Here is a 22,841-nt window from a genome sequence, read left to right as displayed (position 1 = left end):
TCAGCTCTTAGTGGTGGCACTGTGTGCGCAGCCGTTAATAGTGACCCCCTCGCGTGCGTGTGGTTGTTAAGTGGCTCGTCTCCTGTGTTTAGCTGCTCTGCTTTCACCCCTCCCTCTTCCTCTCTCCCATGCTGGATGTGTCCAGGCCCCCGGAAGCAGCAGCTCCTCGTCCTCCCTGCTGCCGATGAACATGGGGGACTACTATGACCCGGAACACCCTATTGAGTAAGTATTTGCACCGGTGTGGCTGTTTCTGTCTTTCCCCTGCTTGTTTACTTAACCCTCCGCAGTCTGAAACAACAGTTTACGACGTGTTCCCGGCACTTCTCCCTCAGAAAATAACGTGCATGTGTGTGTTTTTGTGGGCTGCGGCAATCATGCGGATGGTACATCCGCCTTGCCTAAAATCTGTCACCATGTTAAACAACCTCGCTGTGCTGTTCCGTGTGTAGTTTGTTAGCGACGCATGTTTTTATGCTTACATTTTACAAAATGAACGTTTTTATAAATATTTTTGAATTGACATATATTTTGTTTTGGTGATTGGTGGCCGTACCTAATTTAATAGTAGTAAACACCCCGGTCTCACAAGTTTACCAAAATGAAGAAAACCCACGGCGGTAGTACTTTATTTTGTGGTGATTTTAAATGAACCGTCGTACGTAGGATTTCATTTCCTTCTCCTTAGACGTGTGGCAGTTGGGCATTATTAACAGTTTTGTTATGTGATCTTCAATGCCGTTTTTAACCCTTTTTGACGGTGGCCGCGGTGTACTACCCCCATTGGTTTTATCTGGTTTGAGGAGCATGTTTGCAGTCTCCCTTTTAGTTACTAGATATTGAACTGTTAAGGAAAAAATACGATTGTCGGTAGACCAGCGGCCTCATTCCCCCCCACGTAAATGGAAATATTTATTTTTGACAGACCCGTGACCTCCACACGGTCACTATTTTGTCAACGCTGCGCCGACGTCGCCTGAGAAACGCGGCCTACGTGAGGCCTGCACAAAGCTCCGGATCCTCGGACTCGCGTTAGCAGGTCTGCCGGAGGAGGGTTTCGTTAAAAGCTAGGCGAAGAAACAGGGTTTTCCCTCCGCGTTTCTACGCGGTTACCGTCTTTCTTAACCGAAATGCCTCTCTGCTTTCGAACCCTGGCGCAATTTATGCCGGGAATTTTTCTTGAAAATATTTTTTTAAACGACTTTTTCTGTACAAACAATATTGCCGTAGTCCCATAGTTTAGCCACCCGTGTTTACTACAGTGTTACCACTAGAATACACCCACGCCTGGCCTCGCTCAATTTGAAGTTCTCTTGGTTTAGTGCACATCTTAGTGGTTCAAAGTCTTTAAGGAGCGATACTTTGTGTCCTTGGACAACGTGTTAATTAATAGTTTATCGACAAAATTAAGGGTATAGAGCTTCGGCTCTTTTAGAGCCAGCTTGAAGTTTTAAAATGGCCAATAATAAAGATCCATTGTGAGCCTCGACTTGATGAGTAAGGCTGTTGTAGAAGACATTAGGTTTACACAAAGTGCTTGAATTGTTCTGAGGTGATTCAGATTAGGCTTCAACGTTTTTAGATTCTCAATCAGCGGGATCTTCGCTACGGTGCAGAACCTGTGAGAGCTGTGAGGGCTGTGAGGGCTGTGTGGGCTGAGAGAGCTGAGAGCTGTGTGGGCTGAGAGAGCTGAGAGCTGTGTTGGGCTGAGAGCTGTGAGGGCTGTGTGGGCTGAGAGAGCTGAGAGCTGTGTGGGCTGAGAGAGCTGAGAGCTGTGTTGGGCTGAGAGCTGTGTGGGCTGTGTTGGGCTGAGAGCTGTGTGGGCTGTGTTGGGCTGAGAGCTGTGTGGGCTGTGTTGGGCTGAGAGCTGTGTGGGCTGTGTCGGCTGAGAGCTGTGTGGGCTGTGGGCTGTGTGGGCTGTGAGCTGTTGGCAATATAAATAACAATGCCATAAGTAAAAAAAAAAAAAAAAGTCATGAGCAATGCCAATAACTAACTTTTCCAAAGGCGAAACCATTGCATTGTAAATGCTTGTTATACTTTGATGTTGAAACCCTTGGAAAAACAAAGGGCATGACTGTCCGAAGTCTCCCACCCATACACCAGCCCATCACATTGGCCACGAGGCCAAATGGAGGGAAAAATCAAAGATTTGATTAGATGGGAAAAGCATAACCCAAAGCGATGTCAAAACGCTTTAATCTGCTTGCAAGATGTCCACAATCTGCACTTTCTACGTTCACAAAAAGACCAGGTCTGGTGTAATACAACAGACAACATCTTGAGAGTCTATTTCAGAGATTTTCTCACAACCTTCAATGTTGCACTGTAAATACAGAGTGGTTCCATATCATACGGAGCATCACCTACCAAGGTGGAGCAAGTATTTGGATTAAGCTGTATCTTTCAGCAGCATTTGCTAAAGTGGCCCACACCACCCTCTTTCATATACTGAAAGAGCAAGAGCAAATGTGCCACTGTCCTTAAGTGGTTGACCTAATAACTAGACAGCCTCTACTAATAAAGCTGAACAGCACCATTGGATCTATGTCCCCTCTGCCATCAGGTAGCACAAGGCTGTATTCTGCCACAGGTCTTTAATCTCCACTTGCAAATTTTTGGCTCTTCTTGCATCTTTTAACACCTCTACACTTATGATATTCTAATGCATTCTTAAGGTTTCTTCCCAGGAGGACATTGCCTAACTCCATGAGGTTCTGAAATCATCCAGTCTCGGATGTCTTTTCATCACCTCAAACGCAACCCTCTTGAAATGCATTTCTCTCTTCTACAAATTCCATTACAAATATGGCATGACATCTTGCACTAAAGTATTGCTCTAAATCAATCCTACAAAAAAAGGAAATAAAGACAGTCGTTTCAGTCACATGACCCCTATTTTAAACTGCGTTCCTATGGAAATTCGTTTTTTTTTTTAAACCAGACTGCATTATTCACACAGCCATTTGTTTTCAATCCCTAAAATATTTGGCAGGACATTTCTGAAGTAAGCCACTTTATTGGCTCCAACCCTTCTCCTAGAAATAGTTACCTTCAGGAAACAAAACTTTCTCAATCGTTTTCAGGGAGTGGACCATTTTATGTAACTTCATCCACTCAACGATCAGCGCAAACCCCACTTTAGTGACACACAAACTTTTTTTTTTTTTTTTACAGAGACTTGAAGCACCTTCAGCTCCAAAGGTAATTTCAAACAGGATGATTTAACTTTCAGTGTGAATGTGCACAAGAGCTATTATGGAATTCCCCACCAGGTTTATATGTGTTGCATCATTTAGACTGTTTACTTCTATTGACTTCATTTTACTTGTATGCATATCACCTGATCCATTTTGAAACGGTTAGCCTTCAAAATTGAGGTCGCAAAACTGAGGGAATCACCATTTTAAATTTGTGTAGTCTCAACTTATCTCAACATTTATCTTCCTGTGAAGCGCTCCATCACTAGGAGTTTGATTTGCTTCAAAAACATATTTAAAAGTTGTTGATGTAACAAATAAACATTCTAGCCAATAAAAAGCCATTCCAAACAATTAAAGCCAGTTCCTCAACCTAACCAACTGCAGCTGTGTTTTCAGAACCCCCTGTAGATTACTCATGACTATGAAGTTATACGTGGGAAGGATGGACTGGAACACACAAAGTCTCAACCCACAACCTGCATGTAGAGCGCGTGCAAACCGGTGAACTAGTCTTACTTTCTCTCAAGTTATATATGCTTCATGAACATGTGATGCAAGACCTTTAAACTTGCAGCATAACTAAGGAAGGGAGGGAACAAAGCTTATCAGTCTAATCACCATTGACAAATATTTGACCTGTGGTAGGATGCAATGACGCTATTCTCTGGTTCGAAAAGCAGGCAGATGAATACAATGACTCATCCCATGGAAAGTGAACAGAACCTGCTGCCATTCCACACTCTGGCTGAGTCCGCTCCTTAGCAGAAAAAAGCACTAACAGAAGCGGACACTCAAAGGGGGCATCTTCTAGTTACTCCTCGCACAAGACCTACATTTAATAAATAAATAACAGTGTTCTTGTACTGGCACTCACCACACAAAAGCCAGCTCTACCCGATTCATAAATGGGAAACAAAGGTTTGTTTCAAAGGAATAAAGCATAGGGTCAGTTCCAGTGCTTAATTTGAGCCGGTGGTTTTCAGTACTCCACACCGGCGCTTTTCATGAGCACCAGCTAAGGATACATTCATTTATGGTAGGCAAGAGGCGATTACATGATTTTCCCACAATCACAAGATGTTGAGCCAATACTGAGCTCGAAAGACTCTAACCTGGTTACCCAGCTCCGAAGTAGGCAGCTCTGTCCATCACGCTAAATCTTCTCCCCCACCTGGTTAGCAATTGGCTCTGTTTTAGGCGGCGCTAACAGGAGAAATGGGGTGGTGCAAGCTGATTACTGACAAGATCCCAGGCCAGTACTTTAAAAAACAATGTTTTTTTTTAACAAACTTTTTTTTAACTGACCTTTGGTCAGTTCAGTCTGTTGACTGATCTCTTGGAACATCTACACAGAAAAAAAGGCTGAGTTATTTTCAAAGTTATTTTTCTGCTCAATAAAAAAGGTCTTTTTTTGGTTTTAGAATTATTCATTTTTTTGTAGTAGTAGTATGAAGAACATGACCAAGTTACAAAAACCAGAAAGGTCAACCAGAACGATCTAACACTTTAAACTCGTGTGAACAGAACAGCACCTACTTTCCATTGCCTGCTTCTCCAATCCAGCTATTCATGTCTCACTGCTACAGGTAATTTCTCTACAGTCAAATATTTATGTGGTTTAGAATTTAGGGGCGGGAGTGTAGTACGAAGATTATCAAAACACAACTTTTTGACTTGGCACAAGGTCTTTTGGTGAGAATCTATCCTGTAAATATTTGTTCTGCAGTGCTAACTGTGATAGCGCAAGCAACCACACTGCGGCAGGTACCATGAAGTCAGATTCCAACAGTGAAAGTATAATTTGATTAGCTGCTGAACGCGCATAAAGCATAACACTTGAGGCAGCAGCCATCAAGGCACAACCATTAAGTATATTATGGCTTCCTATTTGTTTACACATTTATTGTTGATTTATAAGGCACTACATATTGCGGTTAACCCACTTCAAAATGCTATCGGGAAAGCAAGTTATGGAGAGGAACGAGTGAATGTTAAAATTATACGGACACAAGTTGGTTCACAACATGCAGAAGGAAACATTACAGTGCCATAAGTGGAAGGTGAGTAATCTTCAGAGTTTACAATCTTCAAACATTGATGCATCATTACATATACTAATGTATGATTTACATTGCCTTCCGTGCTTACTGTTAAATCTGTTTGTGAAAACTCAAACACAAATTTAAAAATGTGACAAAGACTACAAATCAGATTTCCAATTTTCCACTGTCTGTTTGAGCAATGTGCCCCTAGGACCTCTTCCCTATACACTCCTCAAACGGCATGACGTACGTCATAGATGGCCAGTTGCTAGGGACTGACTCCATCCTTGGTTTGGGGCTCCGCCTAACATTTGAGGGCAGAAAGTGGCTTTAAAAACTCTGGCCATGGCCGATGAGGCCTTCTTTGTCTTTGGTGCTACCCCCTTAACCAAGCCTTCTGCCGCTGAGAAAGGAAGCTTATGAGTGTTTAAGCTTGCTTCTCACTTTCTCCGCCTTACACTTTTTACAGTTATCATCTGTTTCGGCTATACACGGTTGTTCTTTATAGAAAATACCTAGATGCGTCTCTTCAAACAGCATGAAATGCGGGTCACCTGTTATACACTGCTATTTCGGCCTCCCTCACACTTGACCCTGACTTAGAACTTTTATGTTTGACAGACATATGATATGGCTATTAGCATACCAAACATACCAATTAGTTTCTAAGGGCTTTGAGAACGGTGTTAATAGAACTAGTAGCCAGCCAAGGGTATCAAGTTACCTCCTTGGGACAGACAACTACTTTTGCATCACGAACCACAAGTAGTAAAATTCCTCCTGTTACCCTGTGAAACCCTCTAACAGATCCTGGTTTATAACCTCTACATATGGGTGGCTACTTGCAAAGCCATACCTTTACACGCTGGGTTCTTCCGCAGGCACCTGTGGAAGTTCGACCAGAAGGATTTTAATGCATAGACTAAGTTTGTCTTACAACGTCAAAGTGCCTGAGAAGACTTTCAATGTGGTCTCGTTTACTATTCAGTAAGTCCCAGGTAAGTCCCAAATTCATCACGCCAGTGGACGGTAAATGGTAATTTCACAAAAATAATGTTCTTTCTCCACATATCCAAGACAACAAGATGAGTCCTCAATTCAGCTAAATCAAACCTCGGAAACCAGGCTCATAGCTGGATTCTGTGACCCCACTCAGTTCAATCTCATTTTCTTCCAGGTGAAGACATCAAGACACCCTTCAACGCCCTTGCCCTACACATTTTCTATGTCAACAGGTCCCTCGAACAATGTGGAATCCCAAGGTCCTTGAAATTAGCTATCATAATTGCCCAGGCAAATTAAACCAACAGGAGAGTTCAATAAACAGGAACTCACACTACAACTAGGCTTCCATACCAACATTCATTCGGCAGAAGCAGATGTCCTCCATGATCTAACAGCATGATTTGATCTACTCAAATGTCCTTGAAAGAACAAACTTCATCCTGACTAGGGTGCATTTCAAATCCACCACACTATCAGACCTTTGTCTTCCAAGCATAGACCTCACAATCAACAGAAAAACAATCACTGATCAGGACTAAGGACGCCCCAGTTTCAAATAGGACTACGTTTTCTAACCTGTCACCTTTAGTAAAAACAAAGAACTACAGTGCGCCTCTCCTTTACTAGACATAAGTGGGCAAGCACTTACTGTAATCGGGCAATACAATAGTGAATGAGTAAGGTAGATTTCAGCTGGTGATTGCATCAGCAGCAAGAACAGATGGAAAGAGGTGGGAGGTATTTGAATTAATATGCCCAAAGAAAAAGGCATGTGTCTTGAAAAAACACAAAAAATCTGACAGGAAAAAAAAAAGAAAAAAGAAAAAGAAACTGATGCCAATATCCTATAGCGCATGCCTACTGGCTTTTCATTGTAGGCTGCATTAGATTGGCTATAGTGGGTTTTCCTGCACACACTTGGGTGTTTGCTTCGTACCTGCATGCGTGTGTCCAGTACACCCAGAAGACCAACGCTATAAATATAATGTTGATGTATTGACAGCACGAGGAAAATAGCTGCAGCCATCACTGTTGGCCGTTGGTATGACCGACTGCCTCTGCGGCGCAGGAAGAGGCAGAAAGCTGCAAGTGTGGTGGAAGGAGGCATTACCAAGGACAGCAGAGGAGCTGGGGAAAACTCGAAATTCATGCATAAATAAACGGTTGATGACAATGTAGCGGTCATAACACAGATCGAAAAGCTGAACTGCGTGGGTGTGAACAGTCTTATTGGTACTTTCCAACTGGAAGAGGCTAATTTTTGAGAATGTAGCCCAATATTTCATGAACCCAATTTCCCTCCAGAATGTAACGACAATTCAATTAAGTCCGCGCTCACTTTATGAAGTAATGCGTATTTTCGTATGTATAGTGGCGGGTGCGAACAATTATTAAAAAAATAACAAGCAACGACACGAGAGCTGCAGTAAACGGAAAGCAGCTAAATTGCTCAGATCTGGCAAATGATTGGAGCAATTTAAAGCAATGCCCTGCCCTCAAAATTATTCCGAGACAGAAATAGGGAGGCATTTAATGTGTACGGTTCCACTTACATGAACTGCTGCATTTTTACATTCAAATGGCAATTATTTGAGCTAATGATTGCATTGCACTTGAAACAGGTGTGAATCAACACTACTCAGCGTCTGAATTTTAAATAAATGAATGGCAGCAGAAATGCCGAAAGTTAAGAAGCTCTTGGTTAGTTCTGCAATTTGTTCCATGATCCCAAGTTGCATGAAGTCAAGTTTCAGGTCCCAGAGTGCACAGTACCGCTCAGTATTGCTTTAAATGGGCAATTGTGTGTCCCATGAGCGAACGTTATCCAGAGGAAGTTTCTGATGGTCACAGCATCCCATGAACAGTGCAATGCCTTCACAAGGAACTGAAAATCAATGAACTCGTCTCAGTAAATACGCTCACCTCCCTCAACAGAGACACAGGTAAGAGCAGGTGGGAATTTGAGGTCCACAAGTGCTTTTCGAAAGTGTGTTGCACAAACTGCTTTATATTTAGTAGCCCTCATCCACTTGAAACCGGTCTGCGCTGCAGTCACTCAAAGGATGAAAGGCTGAGTCACTGTCCAGGGGTGAATCTCACAGAATGCAACTAGTAGTTTACGCAACCAAGCTGCACTACTTCCTGAAGAAGAGAGTAAAGGTGTCTTGGGTCTAGCAGTTCTGAGAAAGACAAGTATGAAAGGCGTGCCAGGTTGCGCTGGGCAGGTGAAAGGAGAAACAATGAAAGGTGGTGGAGTCATTTGTAAGGAGTATTCACTGCACGCTGCTACATACACAGATGGAAAGTCTTGCGGAGCAGAGGCTTTCATGATATCCGAGTGCGTATTCTTTATGCTCTCGGCTAACCCAACAGATATGGTTACAATTCACAGTATTTTTTTCCACCCCTCGGTTATATCCCTTCTGCGTTAGCCCGGCTCTGGCAGACTCCTACAAAATACACTTTGGCACTGTCAGTTCTTTGTACCTAGGTCTGGATTACACCCTTGAGCTATGGATTAACTATGCTATTTTATTAAACAAACATATTGAAGTTACTATCAGTGGTTTTAAAAAGTGACACAAAAATGCCAACTACTAATCACGTTATACTTTTATCATTATGTTATCTGACAAACCGGTCATAATCATTTCAGCCTTTTCCTAAACCAATGCTTTCACTCTGCTTTCGGTCATTCATTTTGCGAGTCTCCATTCCCACCATATTGCACCTCCTTTTCAACTACATTCGCCCAACCACAATCAGTCACTAGTAAATGTGGTAATGTTAGATTTTTTTTTTAACTGATTCTAGAGAATGTTACTACCTCCACTGCAATGACCTTCACAGGCAGTCTCTGCGGTCGAGTAAAAATACTGTAATATTTAACAGGGTCAGCGCAGAGTAGATTTGGCTTACAGGAGTGACATCAGCCTACACTTGAGAAAGAAAGTGGGAACATATTCATTTAGGATAGTCTTTGTTTAAATCCTAATTAATCTCTATTTTATCTGTACCAGACTGTCCAGAGAGACAAACACACGATCACCCCTAGGGCCTACAGCAATACGCAATTCCCTGGAATGGTGAGAAGCATTCTTCACTCCAAAATCATGTCTTCTTCAGTGCCTAAGCTGCCTTTCAACTGAACCCTCAATGAAAGACAAAGTGGTTTAGCTGCACTGTTTACCATGTAGTACATTTCATGTCCCAGACCCAGCTGACCAGGCAAACGCATCATGGAGATACAAATTTGCTAAAAATATACATTTGTTAGTAAGATACCCGATTGAAATCTAGGTATGAGCAAGACACTTTCCGTCATTCTTCGAAAAAGAATCCCTCTGAACACACCAATTAATCATGGCATGCAAACACGCACTAAAATTGGACAACAGGCTGTGAAGAAGTGCAAATGGAAAAGTATTAAAGTTCTCTGGATGGCGGATTGCTTACACATAAATATTGCAGAAGTTTCAAATGCCAGCTCACGTCACTTTTTTACTCAGTTTGTGGCACATGAGAAAGGTTTGTCTTTTGCAAGCACAGAATGCTGCTCAATACAATGTTTTTACCGTCACAGCGAGTGCTCTGCTCATAATCTAAAAAGACCAAGCGATAAAAATAAACCGGGAAGTACAAACATGCTTGTGTGGCTAAGGTGAGTGGCCTGCTCACAATCACGTAATAGGAAAAAACTGTAGAAAACTCATGCACGGTGTGCAAACACTTGATCTGCATTGGGAGTGGTCCGGTGAAAGGTCCCATACAGAGTGACACAAGCAAGCACGTGGCCATGAAACACACATGCACACATTTCTACGTCACAATTCGAATCAGAACAGAAACGTAAAAGCTGATCCGCCTCTGTGATAAAATGGATGCTGTCCAGCAAGAGGCGGGCTTCTGACTTTAGGGTGAGGTAACTTACCATTTGAACCACTCACGTCATTAGCTGGTTATCTCATCACTGAGGTGACTTGCAAGCTTACACCTCGTCATATGAACGAGTCCACAGCACAGCAGGTTTTATTCTACATGTTAATCTAAAGAAATAACATCAGGTGCCAGGCTGTGGCTTACAACAGCGCACACTTTTACATAACACAAGAGACGGGCTGGAGTGCCTGTTTAGACTGCGGTGTGGGAAGGCACAGATCCAATTTGACTAAAAGACACGGAGCAATCCACACTTTCCATAATGACGCGAGGTCGCAGCTTTCCACAAATAAAACATTAACCCTTACCTCTTCCGCTTCTGGTAACAACTTGAGAAATTCACGCAGGCTCTCCGCTTCGTAGACATCACACCTTCCCAAGCGAATATCTTCAACGATGTCCTCAGCAGACCTTGGAAGACATTGTACTTGAGTTATCAGATGAACTAGACAGCCACAAGCTTACATGGAAATTATAGCAACCGTCCCCACCCTTGTCCCCCCCGCACTGCTTCCAGCGCATGCAGCCATTTTGGATGAGAAAACGCACTGAACATTGACCAAGAATGTAATTGTATGCAAAGGACGAGGACGCATATGCAGATACTATGTGTTAAAAAGTATCTATGTGGAGAACCACCAAATCTTCAATTAAACATTTTCAATCAAGGCGGTTATTCTTGGGTGATGTATTTGATTTTTTCCCCACCCTTTTCCTTCTCTTCCACAATGGGGCAGAGGTGGTGTTGCTGGAGAAGACCGATGGAAGAGATGAAAATATGGAGAGACTCACCTATCCTATTGTACCCGTCACCCCACTTTGGGGCAGATGTATCATCCGTTTTTTTTGTCGCAAACGCTATCATTTTCAAAAAAGCAGCGTTTGCGGGAAAAAAAAAAATCGGCAAATGCAATATTTGATCAAAATCGCATCACAAAATTAAGTAATCGCAAAATTTGCGATTCCTTAATTTTGCGCAAGCATTTAAGGAATCGCAAAAATCGATTTCTTAAATGCTATGTAAGAAGCAATCCAGTTTTGCGATTTCACATTAAGAAATCGCAAATTACCACCAACTTGTAGTTGGTGGTAATTTGCGATTTCTTTCACAAATGCACTTTTTGGTATTTGTAAAGGTGCCATGTGGCGCTCATACATGCCCTTATGGCATGTATGTGCGCCATATGCGCACACATGTAAATTTCAGGGGTGCAGCAGGGTGTCCTTATGACACCCTTGCACCCTTGAAATTATTCTCAATTTGCGATTCTCAAATTGCGAATCGCAAATTGAGAATAACTTCCCATTCATTCCTATGGGCCTCCTGGCCCATAGAAATGAATGGGAAAATATTCCTTAATTGCGATTCGCAATTTGCTAATCGCATTTAAGGAATATTAAGTAATCTCAAAAAAATTGCGATTTTCTACATACATACCATTTTGCAATTCTCAAATAGAGATTCTCAAAAAATCGCTATTTAAGAATCGCAAACATGGATGTTGATGCATCTGCCCCTAAATCTTTTAATTATGTATTTATTTTGCCAGTATGTTTCTACTATTCTTCTCTGGTAGCTGACATTTTCCTTTCTGCACTTTTGGTGTTATTTAACAATTCTTCGCAATCAAACTCCCCCTCTGGCAGCCTGGCATTAGGCATGGTTTTGCCTTTCTCCACCTATTCACATTCATTTTCCCTAAATAAACATCAAGTGACAAACCAAGTTTCAATTCTCATGATGTGCCATTACATTTATTTTCTAACATTAAACCCAGCACCTTACACAAGACTTGCAAAAACGTGCAAAGGGAGCTGGCAGATAAGTATTGCTAGATCACAATCCATGAGCAAGCAAAATGAAAAAACATGCAGACTTTATAATTAAAGACAGCACACTCGGTGGCAAAGTGACCCTTAATTTTATGATGAGCTCACAAACTGTCACCGGATTCTCGCTCATCAATAGTTTATGCTGTGTAATTCAGTCACAAAAACCCGCCATGATAGTAACATCCAGCAAGGCGCCTGCTCTCTGCCAAAACCAAAAGGCGAACAACTAACCTAGCAATGTTGGCCACAGCCACATCAAACAAACGTCCACCACACTGCAGTCTCTGCTGGAGATTCTAGGCATTAAGCACTTGACTCACGACACGTCCTGTCGTGAAATACTTTATGCTGGGTGTGCTCACAGCAGCTGTGGCAAGGTGGATTCACCACTCACAGCCGAGGCCAATAAAACACACCCTGCACTCTGGCAGATCACTCTGTACATGCAGCTCACAGGACTAGTTGCAGGTTAATATTTCCTTATGTGTCCCAATGTGCTATTTCCATCTCAATGTAGGAATACTATGCACATCAACAATCTGTCCTCAAAACAAAAGAATCTTACTTTTTGAATTGCTTCAGAAATATCCCAATGTTCATGCTTCTTTTTGCATCCAACAGAGAAATCTGAAATAAAAAAATAAAAAAAAGGTTTTAAATAATAATCAAGGACATGCAACGCAGAACTTTCCAGTTGAAACCCTTGCCACTCCTAAAACTTACGCCATTCAAGGAAAGCCTCAATTATTGATTGCATTGGGTGCGGTGTCACTGTGATCGGAGGTAAGGAGATCCCATTCATGAAATGCTACACCTCAAGAGACACCGAGTACGTACAGTCCATCGCAACCCTTCTGTTTGGAAAGGTGTATGAGCAGGACAATGCCCACACTCACCTGTGACCAGGGAAACCAACCACTGTACACCTGATCAGTAAAAAAAAAAAAAAGCTGACGTGTTGTGTGCACCTCACTGAATGTATAGCAGAACTCAATGACGCATTCAGAAACCAAGACAGGCCATTGCAGGCAAGGGGATAAACCACTATGTGGGAGTAAGACACGAACAGAAAGTAGGCTTCTTTTAGACAGTACTGGAGAACATTTTCAATTTTTTACTTTTAAGGTGGTCCTCACTCAATTTAAGAAAAAAAATCTTTTGTTCCTATTTTTGTATTATCACCCGCTATGTATAAATAGCTCAGCAAATATTAATTTGTAATACATTAGGCAATTCCAGGAAGTCTAGAATAGAAGGCTCAGCGACAGCCCAGAGACATTCAGGTCACATGTTCAATTCCTAGAGTAATGCTTCAGAGATCAATAAAGCAAGGACCATTGATTGGTTTAATAGTATTTGAGTGCCTAAAGACACTTCCGTTGGTGGTCTGCACTGTGGAACTACTTAGTAGTATTTCAGATGCATGAAAATGAACTTGAATAACCCATCAAGACATTCTAAAACGAGTTCCCCGCAATTGTATAAATTCCGTGCCTTGAGGTGACCAGCTTTGCAGCATGCTATGTTGGAATACATTAACTTAGCTACTTCTACCCACACTGTGGTCTTCTGGCCCCTCTTGGCAATGACTGAAAGCTGCACGTTCAGAGATGCAAAACTTTCGAGCTAGTTGCACAATTTGGTTGGGGGGGAGTGGCTGCAATTCGCCTCACCCATGGTGTGCCTCCTCAAGTACCAGCAATGAGGCACAGCCTGTCTACGTCATGGAAAATGAGGCGGCCCTGCAGCAGCACATGGCTACAGAAAACCACTTTACACCCAAGTGCACTACGTCAGCCTCCACACTCAACTGTTATTGCATTTTAAATGATCAGGGAATATCATGCACATAACTACAAATATTTCCTAAAAAAGCAGCGGGGGCTCCTCCGTTAAGGCGGAGCTGTGTCGCCCTCCCAAACTCTCCCCCCCACCCCAGCCAGCAGATTAAACATACAATCATAATAGAACAGGTTTATCATAATTTTATTTTTGTTCACAGGTATGCATGGGGGGTTTGCTAGCCACCTTCGGGCGGTCAAACAGACATATGTGCTGAGATCTCTCCAACTCGAGCTGCGTTGCTGGGTTAGAGAGACAGCAGAGGCTCCCAGTATTTCTGCAAAAGCAAATCTAGACCAATCCTGGTGCTTCACTCATACGTCCAGCAGCATGAGAGAAGCATCTGGATTTGCTGCAGGGGATTCTGGGAGCCTCAGCCTGTGCTGCAGTGGAGCTAGAGGAGCTGAAAGTGGCAATGTTATTTTTTGCTTCAAATCTTAAACCCGATCGAGCGTGGAATGGGAAGGAAGAGCCAGGAATAGTACTGTCTGAACCTCAGCTGTTTTGTATCACAATCCTGGCGATAAAAAACAAACATTGTTCCTCGAGTGAAAGCTCCACATACGTACAAAAAACGAACGCTTGATTATGAGCTTGAAAAATTGAGCGTTTCACAGTGTGCAGATATTCACCATCCTCCATTTTACATCATGTATTAAGAAACAACTGGTGAGGTATGAATACCAAGGTGCACTTAAAAAAAAAAAAAAAAAAGTAAAAACTTTGAATGCAGGACATTGTTGTACGTCTTTTTTGCTTTATTCTATATTTTGCAAAGATAAAACTGCCTTACTATGAATTGCTGCTGTCGACAAGAACTGAATAAAGCATTTCTCATGCGGCTTTGATGCCTTCACTGAAGTACAATTAGCACCTGTCAGAATCTTCCCTCGCACGTGACAATGGAAGTTATTTCAGGTATATTCACAATAGCGCAGTGGTGGCTGCAAAATGAAGCAGGGGCTTGCCGTGAGGTGAGGGTGTGCTAATCAGTTCGTGGACATTTTGTCTGAAGACAAGTGGACACTCCACATGTCTCACCTGTGATTTTCATAAAAGACAAAAAATCTATTTGAAAAATGAATTTATATTAAGATTTTTACTAAACAATGCCTGTCAAATTCTGGGACAGGGAGTAAGGTGAAAGGCTAGTGTTCTCTCTGGACGCCTTGTCTTGAGGCTCCGCCCTCATTCACACTCTCCTCCGCTCTCCATCTGAACCCAAGTGCTAATGATGTGCAAAAGTCCAGGTCTGCAGCATCATATCTCCTTGGTGATATGTAGTCACCTGGTAACCCTATTAATAACACAAACAGAAAAAGACGAGCGTGGAGGCAAAAGTAACAAGATTATTTCCGAAAAATCTGAGGTTGAGGGATTGCGAGCCAATACACCCCGCTAGGGTACTGCATTAAACCCAGCAGCACTACTCGTTCATTGGTTAATTGAGGTTACCAGCACCAACAGTTCAAGGACCAACTCTCTCCCAATCACAGATGTAGTTTTTAAACGGGTTCAGGCGAAAAATCACTGATGTGCCGTAAGCGTTGAACATTTGCTATATTCGCTGCTGTACAGGGCCTAAAAGATGGCCCTCAACAAAGGGTGCATTTCAGGCCTGAAAACGCAGAGAGACTACAGACTGCCATAAGCATCCTTTTTATTATGGTTTATTGCCCAGATTTGAAGAAGAATGCTTACACAAAAGTGTCTGCCAGCAAAAACACCACAAGTTAATTGCAACGTTGCACAATACTGGTCAAGCTGTAATTGCAACGTTGCACAATTTTGGTCAAGGTCTAATTGCAACGCTGCACAATATTGGTCAAGCTCTAATTGCAACGTTGCACAACTTTGGTCAAGCTCAGTGTCCGCCATTTTCATGGCTTTGGGTAGGTTTCACTTCCCATTGTACAATTCTACACAGATAGATTTTGAAACGAAAACAAAATGCGCTACTCTTAGCTGAAGTGCAAAAAGGTTGGACTCTCAGCAGCGCAGACTCAGTCTTTCATCCATCACAAGGTCCAGCAAACAAGTAGAATGGAGGAGGGTACCAATTGTTACCTATATTAAAACAGCAGGCATTATTTCCCTTGGGACTGTACGGGTCTTAGAAAGACTACGGACCTGCAGAGATGTAAAGCTGGACAGATGTACAACAATTACTATCTCCTTAGGGTCATGGTTGGAAGAAGCAGGATGAAACCGGCCATGTCTGCAACAGTAATGTCAAAGATTTTAGCAAAAAGTGATTTTTTTTGCTGGAAAACCAGGAAGCATCCGCCAAATACATACATCATACAATAGGAGCGACCATCATTAGTTCACCAGCTGCAACCGCACAAAGGGCCCGAGGGCTTTATCGGGGCCCACTACACCCCAATTAATTATTTCTCTCTTTTTCCAAGTTGAGGGGTCGGCGCCTCAGTATTCCCCGTTAGCATAGGGATCATAGCACCCATGATTTAATTCATGTGGGGAGTTAGAAAAAGTCTGGCATTAACTACTGCAACACCAGTGGCCAAACTTAACTGGCCCCTGAGCTATGTGTGGAAAAAGTCCTAATTTCTCCAAAAGTTTCTTTTGAGAACCTATAGTTTCCTTCAATTTCCATTTAGATATGAACCTCTCCGTATAGCCCATTGACCAAAGGAACTTTTTACTGCAAATGGAAAGTCACTTTATGTCATTTGTCAAAGAGCACAAAAAGGAAACGTTATGTTTAAAAGGCAAGCTCCGGAGTCGTGTCATAGTGACATTGGTCTCATGGCCTCGCCCCATATCCAGGACTCAAGTTCTTTAAAAAAAAATTAAGTGGGAGGACTAAACAAGTTAGGCAGCATGCAAGAAACATCGCGGTGCATGACATCACAGTGCATGACACTGCACTTGGCATCACAGAAGCGACCTCACAGAAAGTAACATCACAAGAAGTGACATCAGATATTAAGACCTCACATGTTTAGCAGGTCTATCATGAGTACATTTAAGTACATTATGAGAGTTTAAAGTTAAATGTTGCCTTTGGTTTGCGCCAAAAAAGTGTCTCAACCCCGACGCAAAACCTGGGCCTTAACATATATATCACATATATACATACACATACACATACATACATACATATATGTATATGCATATGCATATACGTATATATATAAAAAAAAAATTTTTTTAACTCTGCCACAAAGAAATTGGCAACAAGGAGAAACGTGCCAGTAGATCTGTTCTGTCTAATTGGTTGCCAAGTCTGCATTTTAAAATACCTTACGGGGTTAAGGCACCTGCTGCAGGGATCTTTGTGTGCCCAGTAAATAGCAGGTAATAATAATGGTAAAGTAATTCTGGAGGTTAACGCTTTCTTGCAGAGATCTATGTTTTGTCTAGTCCCAGATTTGAATCAAAGCAGTATAGAAGGTTAAAGTGTCGCCTGTAAAGCATATCCTGTAACATGCAGATGGCAGATTTTTATTGTATGTACTCAGTTAAGTGTTACTCCTTTTAACAGATCCCTTGGTTACTTGCAGTTCATATAGTGTAACCCTTTATAATACATCACAGTGAACCATGAAGGATATGCGACTCCTACACCATTAACCATCACTGTCTTATATACCACATCTTGTACATTGATTTCCACACTTAATTATTAATGTCAATGTATAATGTGTAAAGTGCTCAGATGCCCTGCATTTTCGATGAATAGCACTATACAAGGAATACATTAGTGGCATTGAAATAGTTATATGTTTAAATAATGAGACAGACCAACACAACTGACATTCTTACAGTGCATGCATTTCTATACAAGGACTGAGCAGAGGCAAAAGCTGTCTCTCTTAAGTGCCTGTGAAGTGATAAGAAGCGGTGTGCTACTGTCATTCACCCTCCTATCCCCCCCACCCACCCACACGACCCTCGCCCTCCCCCCAAAGATCCCTCAAACCTCGCCCTGTGTTGCATTTACATCTAGGTGTGAGGGTCCAGACCGCATCCACCCAGGATACTCAATGAAATGGAGGACTGATGGCCCCTTAACTTTGGCCTTTTCTTTGGCCAAGCTGGAGGTGAAAATTAAAGATCCACCTCGCCGCCTGCATGTTGCTGCTGGGAATGGAAAGCAGAGAACCTGCAGGCGCTATTGAACGTGTCCCAGAGTCTGAAAATGACACAAGGTAAAGGTTCAGAGTATTTCTGTAGGGCCCAGCTTCTTGCCAGGGTGGACGGTGTCTACCCTGTGAAAATAGTGGGTAGACGCGTTTAACCGCGTGTGCCCACGACTTGTGCCCTGCCCATAAACCAAAGCCTTGCAACTTTCAATTGAGGTCTTCGCCAATCACATTCATTTCCTCAGCCAGCAACATAGTAGTTCATTCAGGACAACTTCAGCCCGCCCTGCTGGCGAAGCGGTCATAAAAATGTCCCTGTGCGAGATTAAGGATGGCGTGAACTCATTTTTATGGCAGTCTGTCAACTGTAATAAATCCTTGAGTACAGAGTACTGCAAAGCTCAGGGACAACAAGTAACGCCTACGGGGTCAGCCCGCACGCAGCAGCAATCGAGGACATAACATGTCCAAAGACTTGTTGCAGAGATGCACTTAGTATGCTGCCTAAGACAGAGTAGTGTCTTTCAGCTGTAGAGCAGGTGTCTACAGACGAGGCAAATTGTAATACATAAAAGTTGACTAAGCAGTCTGGCGTGTCCATTGCCCTCTCTGCTCTAACACGGCAGCGTCTCAATCTTGGCTACGAGGCTACAGTTAAACCAGTGTTTACTAAGCGCTTTCTGAATTACCAAATCATGTATTCTTAAAACTTAAGTTGAGTTCGGTCTGTGCCTTAAACAAGGCTGCATTACACCTCCCAGGCTGCTGCCTCACATTAAAATACAAACAAACCACCAGAGAGCAACTAGCGATCAAGAGAGACGACTTAATGCAGAAATGCACGTTCACATTCGCGGTGGTGGTTAAAGTCCCACAAGTGGAAAGAGAGGAAAGACTACTTAGTGTTGCAGCCATTCTACAATAGAAAAGAAGAGTTTTTTTGAGCGTGCTCCCAAGCATAACTGAATTGCACCTAAAATAACCCAGTAGGAAGGGGCCTTCTTCAGTCATTCAAGGTGCCATATTTCGAAACTGCTACCAATCCAGGCAGAATGGATGCCTACAGCAAAGATGTAATCATATAGAACACATTTCATACTGTGGTAGTTTCACAGAAAACAATGTCATGCAGATAACATGCAGCCTGTTCTTTTAATCAAACCGCATTCTTGTTGATTTATTATTAATACAAACAAAATAAACTGTACAGTGACTCTACACTAATGCACCAATTACCTCTGGTTGTGTGATGGAACCATGCATGCCGGTTCCACGCGGTCTCAACCACACATATGCCTTTATCACACATGTCTTTGCCATACATGCCTTAACAATGCATATTTTGTTGTAAAGACATATCCCTGGTTAAGGCTTGACAAGCAAGTCTTCCACCCTCCCTCCTCTGTCCCCTGCCCAGAGTGCCAAAACTACCCCCCTCCAACCCGAAACCCAACCCCCCCCTCTGAGCCCTAAAAACGTCCCTGCCTCCATCCTAAAAACGATCCCACCCTCCCCTAAGCCATAAAAACTACCCTGATCCCTGCCCCCACCCGAGCCCTAAAACGCCGACCCCCTGACCCGACACCTAAAACTATCCCCTCCCTCCTAAAAACCAACCCCCTTCCATAAAGCCCTAAAAACTACCCTGACCCCCCAGACCTGAAAGCTACCCAGACACCCCCAGATGAAAACTACCCCGACCCACGCAGCCCCGTAAACTTTCCTTACCCCTGCAACCCCGAAACCTACCCCCCTCAGCCCATACAAATTACCGCGTCCTCTGGCTCTCCCGGTCCTTCCTGCGTCCACCCAGCCATAAGCTAGACCAAGCATTGCCTTAACCACACATATGCATGTTTAGACATTATGTATGGTTAAGGCAATCGTGGTGGTGCTTGCAATGTTTGAACACGTGTGGCTGAGCCTGCATTGTTTCGACTGTTGCCCATGACCTCTACAAGCTTGTTGCAGTAACCTAACCCCTACAGGTGTAAAGTTATTCTTTTCCAGCAGCCAAATGCCCATAGTGGTTTTGCACCGATGTGAGCTAACAGCAATCAGTATGTTGGTCAATTAGCATCTTAATTTAGTCTGGCAGCCTAATTTTGAAACCTGGATAGCCTGGCAATGTAGACGGCGTAGCATGAATTCAAAGCTGACAACTCAAAGCAGCCTGGTGGCACAAGCAATACACTACAGTATGGAATTATTTACAATACACTCCTTTTACGTCAACCACACATTTAATTTGCCCTTTCCAAATAGGTTTACTGCTCAAAATCTATTTTGTTACCCAGACTACTCAATTATTGCCCTCTCGCAATCTCCCTCTATTGAACTTGTTTCATTCACAAATGATAACACACTCTAGAATACACCGGTCACACCTTCATTTAACACAGTGCGCGCAAGACCAATGTTCTAGTCCTTCTGTGACATCTATTGAAGGTCTTTGTAGAAACAATAAATTCCAGGAAGAAGATATTCAAATAAATGCAGTTGAGTTTATTCCTTACAAATGAGCACGTCCCAGTACATCAGCTGTCTGCAGGAACTGCCTGCCAGTGAATCCCCAAGTACATATTAGAACCTACAATTCAAATGAGTACACTACGTGCTTAAAGGGTAATACACATTACAACACTACACAGTTAATATGGAATTACAATGGAATAATTAAATAAGCACATACTACAGTCTTCAGTCGTTTGTTGCGTTTACTACCCTGGAGCATCAGCAAGTTTTAGAACAAATATATGGACTTCTTCCTCTAGATTAATAAACTATATTCTAATAATCTCAGTCCTCGCACAGGCCCCTGGGGAGAGTGGGATTTACTTGTAATCCCCTGCCAACATCTCATTCTAAAGCTGCCCCTTCAATACCTCTCACCTGCAGCCACTAACTCTAAACCCTCGCACCACAGAAGTGGCAACACAAAGTATCTCAAAGTGTGAGATGTGTGGAAGTACCGTAGGCTGATTTTATCTAGTTGGGTGTTCTTTGTTGTTTACAAAAGGTGGTTACACGACGCACATTCCATTGCATTTAGCGTTTGGCCTGGAAAAAGAAATCCACTCCATTCAAAGGCGGACTTATCAGTTTACTGTTTGCACCACAGAACAAGATCCTCCCGCATCATGGAGCCAGGTTGCCTCTGACCTTTGCTTGCAAGTCACCAAGCAACGAGGCAGAAGCATCTGAGTGGCTCGTCGATGGAAGCAGAGAGATACCACCAAAAGCGCCTCACCAAGCAACGGATGAAGCGATGCCTCTGCTTATGCACCCGTGGGAACGGCAGACCCTTTCAAGCACTTCGCACAAGGTCAGAAAAAGAAAAATAACACCACTAGGGTCAATGTACTTTACACAACTGTATGGAAAATATACAACTCACCAGAAAAGGAACAAAGTCTTCCGCCCCAAAAACTCCACACTAAACGATAAGGAAAGGGTTTTTATACTATAAAATACAACAACAAAAAACACTGGATTCTGCAAGTGAATCAATCAGTGCCAGTGTTCGATTTTTTTTTTAATTACTCTAGGAAGGTAGCAATTGAGTAGATATTGATTTCAATGAATGCCTGAATAATGCAGTTATAATTAACAACTTGGAGGTAGAGGACAGTTCCAAAATTTATCTGTATCTCGTTTAGGTCTTACACATAACAACTAGTAAACTTGAAAGCTACATAAGTAACAGGCACCCTCCGTTATCTGCCTCTGTACATGCATCTCTATGCCCTGCAAGAGGTCAGGCGCTATGCCAGCCAGCTGCATTCAGCCATTGGATATTTTTATCTCAACTCCGATTGCTCATATCAGCTGCTAGCCTTTCTAAATGTCCTGGATGTTTTCATTACCAATACGACCAGATCCTTAATGTTGAGCTACTATGTCGTCTCCCCCTCCATTTAATTATCTACAGTACCCATTCTTCCGCTGATTATGTTTTTGATAATTAGATCTCATACTACCTCCTATGCAGACCAACGCTTTAGCACTTCCAATAGCTTGTTTGGCAGTGGTAGGAGAAAAGCATGTACCCAAAGGAAGCAGTGGAAGGAAAGAGCTCATGAAGACTCTTGGATGGTTTGGGCTACATGCTTTTTCTGCTGTTCTGCACAAGCAACCTAGGTGCACTGTACCAGACCGAGGGAGGGAGGGGGGGGGGGGGGGGGCTGGCGAGGGAGAAAGCTGGGGGTTGGGGCTGTTAAGGGGAGTTGTGGTTCTTTGTCACTGAAATGTTTTTTGAGTAGAATGAGAAGCTGGATCAAGCACATAATTGTTATAGACAGGAGGATTGATATCAAGGGTTACACGTCGCTAGGGCTACAGTGTTTGTCAAAGCCGTGGACCGCAATTAGTCCAGTTAAACCTGTGCCTGGGATTATGCGTCACCATTGAATGTGCAACTCCGAGGATGTACGAATGATTGGTCAAAAATGTCTTAAAATGACTAAGATATTTACTGAAGCATCCTAGGTGTGCTACTGTGAGAAGTCAAAACAAGATGCTATCTTTCTGGATATGCCAGGAATTACATCATGGTATTGCCTATTTTCCAAAATTTAACACTGGTGTTTTCTTTCCCAATTCCGGACACTGACATTTTCTCCAGATGTTATAGTTAGGTAGGAGAGAGGGGAGGCTGCAGGTTTTAGGATTTTTACATATCCGGTCTGTGGTCACTACTGACCACTTAACTATCCCTGGAGCATGCTCTTGTGCTGCTAATGGACACAATAAAAACAATGTTTTGCATTCCCAACAATGTAAGCATACTGATGTTCCCCGATGGAGTTGGGCGGCAGTGATGGCCAGTGGTAAATAAAACTGGTGAGGCGAATATTTGACCCACTGAT

The 22,841-nt window shown here is 42.8% G+C and overlaps 1 protein-coding gene across 1 annotated transcript in view; it reads right to left on the bottom strand.

Moving 5' to 3' along the window:
- Positions 1–22,841, bottom strand: part of FHDC1 (FH2 domain containing 1) — a 97,692-nt gene that overhangs the window by 35,931 nt on the left and 38,920 nt on the right. Inside the window, exons 3-4 of the mRNA XM_086962311.1 lie at positions 12,588–12,649; positions 10,498–10,600 (exon numbers count right to left, since the gene is read on the bottom strand). Of these exons, the coding sequence (XP_086818437.1) occupies positions 10,498–10,600; positions 12,588–12,649 (165 nt within the window). The remainder of the gene's footprint in view (positions 1–10,497; positions 10,601–12,587; positions 12,650–22,841) is intronic.

Source organism: Lissotriton vulgaris, chromosome 3_1 (genome assembly GCF_964263255.1).
Source record: "Lissotriton vulgaris chromosome 3_1, aLisVul1.2, whole genome shotgun sequence".
NCBI classification, from domain to species: domain Eukaryota; kingdom Metazoa; phylum Chordata; class Amphibia; order Caudata; family Salamandridae; genus Lissotriton; species Lissotriton vulgaris.
This window is presented reverse-complemented; position numbering and strand designations above follow the sequence as displayed.